The sequence below is a fragment of the Trichinella spiralis genome (genome assembly GCF_000181795.1).
Source record: "Trichinella spiralis strain ISS 195 chromosome Unknown Scfld3315, whole genome shotgun sequence".
Classification (NCBI taxonomy): domain Eukaryota; kingdom Metazoa; phylum Nematoda; class Enoplea; order Trichinellida; family Trichinellidae; genus Trichinella; species Trichinella spiralis.
In genome coordinates this window covers 4,931-9,075 of record NW_003530254.1, presented here as the reverse complement: position 1 = coordinate 9,075, position 4,145 = coordinate 4,931, and the positions used below count along the sequence as shown (strand labels likewise).

The 4,145-nt window shown below is 33.7% G+C and overlaps 2 protein-coding genes across 2 annotated transcripts; both read right to left on the bottom strand.

Annotated features, from left to right (window-relative positions):
* Positions 1 to 76: 76 nt before the first annotated feature.
* Tsp_12494 (conserved hypothetical protein) lies at positions 77 to 650 on the bottom strand. Its single transcript, XM_003367999.1, has 3 exons — positions 633 to 650; positions 289 to 569; positions 77 to 128 (listed from the first exon to the last, which is right to left on the bottom strand). The coding sequence occupies exons 1-3, from the start codon at positions 648 to 650 to the stop codon at positions 77 to 79; spliced, it is 351 nt and encodes a 116-aa protein (XP_003368047.1).
* Positions 651 to 2,557: 1,907 nt separating this feature from the next.
* On the bottom strand, positions 2,558 to 3,941 carry Tsp_12493 (LIM homeobox transcription factor 1 alpha). Its single transcript, XM_003367998.1, has 5 exons — positions 3,713 to 3,941; positions 3,472 to 3,602; positions 3,354 to 3,404; positions 3,067 to 3,253; positions 2,558 to 2,742 (listed from the first exon to the last, which is right to left on the bottom strand). The coding sequence occupies exons 1-5, from the start codon at positions 3,939 to 3,941 to the stop codon at positions 2,558 to 2,560; spliced, it is 783 nt and encodes a 260-aa protein (XP_003368046.1).
* Between the last annotated feature and the right edge of the window lie 204 nt (positions 3,942 to 4,145).

Below are 4,145 nucleotides of genomic sequence, written 5' to 3'. Positions count from 1 at the left end.
TCATAGTATCGATATGACTTGATATGGTCGCATGTGATATTCAGCGTGAGTTGGGCCTCTTACTATTGATACTCTGTCAATGACCAATGCAATACCTCACGTGAAGAACCTCGACTTTGTCATGTGCTCTGATTATTTTCTATTTCAACAATAATCAATTCAACTTTGAAATCAATCTTCAAATTGATAAATTGATTGATGATGATTTTCTTTTTCTTTATTTTTGTTTGGTTAATTTTTATTGTTGAATGCTTGTTCTGCAGATATAAAAAATAGCGTGGCAAAAACATTGGAACAAATGATACGGAACGGTGGTGTCGTTTTGTCATGGTGAATACTGCATGCTGAGTTTGGCTAAACGATCGTTTATTGTTTTCACACCAAGCCGACGTGTCTGCACGGTCAGTATGTCGCAGGCCACTACTTGGTGTTATTGATGACCGCCTGTAAATTTTGCCAACTACTGCGGTGAGGGCCACTTTTTCCATCGACCCGGCTCGCCTTGAACCGTCCAAACAGCCCAACTGCACCGCTGGCTGCTGAAGCCCTGCTGAGGTGAAGATGCGCGCCTCTTTGGCTCACATTTCTTTCTACAATGGATCGATTTGAAACGCCACTTGGTGGGACAAAACCACTGCACCGTTGGTCATCGGTGATAAACAATTTTTACAATTGGTCACTTTGACAAGGCGTGGACAGCTGAAACGACGATTCTGACACGATCACGCCTCGTCGACTTTCTCATAAATTTTCTTCCAGAAATTATGCATGCACATCAATTTCATTCGTTCAAGTATTATCCACATGTATCATTTAACATTTCAATGATAATTGCATTGGTAACATTAGGCGTAACATGAAAAATATGATATATATGTTGCTTATTTAATAGTGAAAATAACTCTCAAAATTTTAGTTTATAATGAAATTATTACATTTGTTTCGAAAATCGACTGTTCTTTCATATCCTTGAAAAATCGAATGGAAACTATCAAAATCAAATGTATCTTTCATTCTTTTTATTTTATCAGTTTGTCAATTTAGAAAATTTGCATATCATTATTGTTAGCACGGTTCACTAGGACGAAAATGACCTCTTTTGCAATGTTTGTTTAGTTGCATTTGCATTCTTTTAATGTGTCTGTTTGCACGCTGTTGAGTTTTCATTTCTTTCTCATTTGATTTTTAAGCAAGCTATTTTCCTAAAGGTAAGACTATTTTTTATGTATTTCTTTTGGTTTTTTTCATTAGTAGTTATTCTTTATTCTGTGAAAGAACCAAGAAAAAAGGATATTGTGTAAGGCATTATTGTAACTGATAATTTTGATCACTGATCGTTCACTGAAATGCATCCCAAATCTGACTAACATTCTGCTGAGGAGAGTTTTATAACAACAAAATTATGAATCATATATATATATATATTTATATTTATACACTTTGTAAATCAACATACATGCTACTTTTGTGGAAATGTCTATTTTGCAATTCCATTATTCTTTAAAAATCTACTTATTGCATTACTTATTATTCAATTCGTCCTTAAGCGTGGCGCGTGACTTTATGTATTTGTCTACTTTAAAAATTTTGCTATTTTACCAAGAGTTTAGTTTTATGTATGTTCATTTGATTAGCTGCAGTTATTATTAGATTTAGAGCAAGAACTGTGTTTGGCATTTAACAAAATGAACTGCTATAATATTATTTTAAAATGATGCGCGTTACTGTGACAGGTGCATGATGTTGTCGTCATGTTTTTTAATGACAGCGTTGCCAGATGGCTCAGACTGCAGGCAGCTGCATTTAGCTTATTCACCATCATCAAATGCATATAATATAGCTGCAATATTTTACGCGCACAATTAATGCGGTATAAGTGTTGTAAAATGTACAAATGTTGGACAATTGAACGAAAAATCATCATATCAGAAATGAATTTTCTTATGGATAAAATTTATGAAGTCTTTCGTGTAAAATCATTTTATTGCTTGATTTTATTGTTTCACTTTTCAACTTCATCTTCTTGTGCGATACGAAACAAAAAGTTCTCTCAAAAATCATATCAACTTGATGATCAATTTTGCATACTGTACATAAAATTGATTGTCATTTAAATTATTGTCGTAATTTTTTTACGCTTTATGATGCATGAAAATGGTGAAAAATTAGTCGAAAACACTTTCAAAAAGATTATTTGTAATTAACAGTCACGAAATAAATTTATTACAAGTGAACATTTTACTTAGACGTCCATTTGGCGTCGAGTGATGGAAAAAAGCAAATAATGAATTTCATTGCTTTTATATTCTACTAGCATTTAAATATTTGATTCTTGAGCAGTTTAAATTTGGCTATGTTGTTCATTTTTAATCAATATTTTATTCCGAATTTTAGTTTTTACCAAAGTAAACTTCAAAATTAATAACGACAGAGAAGTGTTAAGGGTATTGTGCAAGAATGGAATATAGGAAGATGTTTGCTTCTTGTTTTTCTTTTTTTTCCCATGAACACAGGACACACTCAGACAGTCATTTACATATATTAAGGATATATAATGTTAGTAGTTGAAATAGGAATTTTGCATCAGATACAGGCGATCAATAGGGCTGTTTTTCATTGTCGTCGATGACGACGGTGACGATGCACACTGTGCTTCAGTGTTCACTTCTTCTGCATTTTTTGACAACTCAGATCTTTGCATATCAGCTTCGTGAAACGAAGCAATATCACTGCAAGGCGAATCTGAAATGAAACAAAAAATAATCGTTATTTCTATTCATTTTTTCTCACTCTTAATTAATTTAAATAAATTGATTCGAAATGATCATTTCAAATTAATACTTGTATGTTGAAAAAATTATGCAATTTAATATTGTTGTTTAATTATTTGTCCTGTCCAACTGATTTAATAATCGAAGTATAGTTCTTGTTAGTGCAGTTTTACAGACATAAAGTAAAATAGAAATAGATGGCAAAAAACCAAAAAAGGGATTTTGTTTTTTCTCAGGAAGCAGATAAACAATAATAATAAAAATAGTGGTGATGATAATATATATTCATGCTCACCTAACATGTTGGAACATGAGTGAGTTTCACTGGACAGATCTAATTCGCTGGCGGAGCTGGATACTGAATCTTTGTCCGTTGCTTGTTGTTTAATGGCATCCTCTTTGTCTTGTCCATCAGATCCGTCTGCGTTGGCTTCGTGACCGGAAGATTTTTTGTATTCTGATTTTCGGTGTAATTTTTTCATCTAAATATTTACAACAATTTTGCAAAAGTGGCGAACATTTAAAGTGGGTAAGATAAGAATAAAAACAAGCAACTTTGGCTCTCTGATTCTGGAACCAAACCTGCACCACACGTACACTGAGACCGGTTTCTTTAGCTAACGCTTCTCGTACCTTAAAATTGAAGGGTGTGGTGAATAATTTTTTTGAAAAACAGCACAACAACAACAGACATGTTTACTTTACGACAAGGCTTTGCGCTGACTTCGAATGAAGCTTTGAATGTTTTCCTCTGATGGCTTGTCAAAATTGTACGTGGTCGTTTCAAAGTTTTCTTGTGGTGTCCATGTCGAAACGGTCCAAGTTTGAAAGCTGAATAAGATATAAAACAGAAAAATAGAAAGAAGCTATTGTTTGCTTGTTTGTTGCCTATTGAACAAGCAACAACAACAACAACAACAAGAGCAACAGAATTTGCTTACCGTCTTCGTAGGGATTGTGGACGAGAGATTCAAAATCACCGCGACAAAGTATCTGCTCATTTTGACGTACGTACTCGTCGCCTGGTTGCAATAGTTTTCCGCATATTGAACAGCCAAAGCAGTTCATGTGAAAAATTCGATCTTGACTGCGTTGTACAAAATCGGAAGGATTCAACGGCAACGCGCATTTTGCACATTTGCTTCCATAAATTCTGAAACGATTACTCATCGTTTGTTTGTTTCTCTTCTCTTCGATCGATTTCAAAAACAGTGATCAAAAAATTAACCAGCACAATAATAATATTTATTATTAGAATTAATTGTTCATCAGTTAGAAAATTCTGCTTAGTCGGCTTGATCAGTTTGGTTTCTGCTGTCATTCATTCATTCATTCATTCATTCATCAGCTCATCATATTATGCAACTAAGGAAT

Excerpts from the sequence above, each read along its gene's own strand:
- Tsp_12493 (XM_003367998.1), bottom strand. The coding sequence starts at position 3,941 with ATGAGTAATCGTTTCAGAATTTATGGAAGCAAATGTGCAAAATGCGCG. Across the intron at positions 3,603-3,712 it reads CCACAATCCCTACGAAGACG|CTTTCAAACTTGGACCGTTT; the intron begins GTAAGCAAATTC and ends TATCTTATTCAG. Across the intron at positions 3,405-3,471 it reads GCGCAAAGCCTTGTCGTAAA|GTACGAGAAGCGTTAGCTAA; the intron begins GTAAACATGTCT and ends TTCAATTTTAAG.
- Tsp_12494 (XM_003367999.1), bottom strand. Across the intron at positions 129-288 it reads TCCGTATCATTTGTTCCAAT|AGCACATGACAAAGTCGAGG; the intron begins GTTTTTGCCACG and ends GAAAATAATCAG.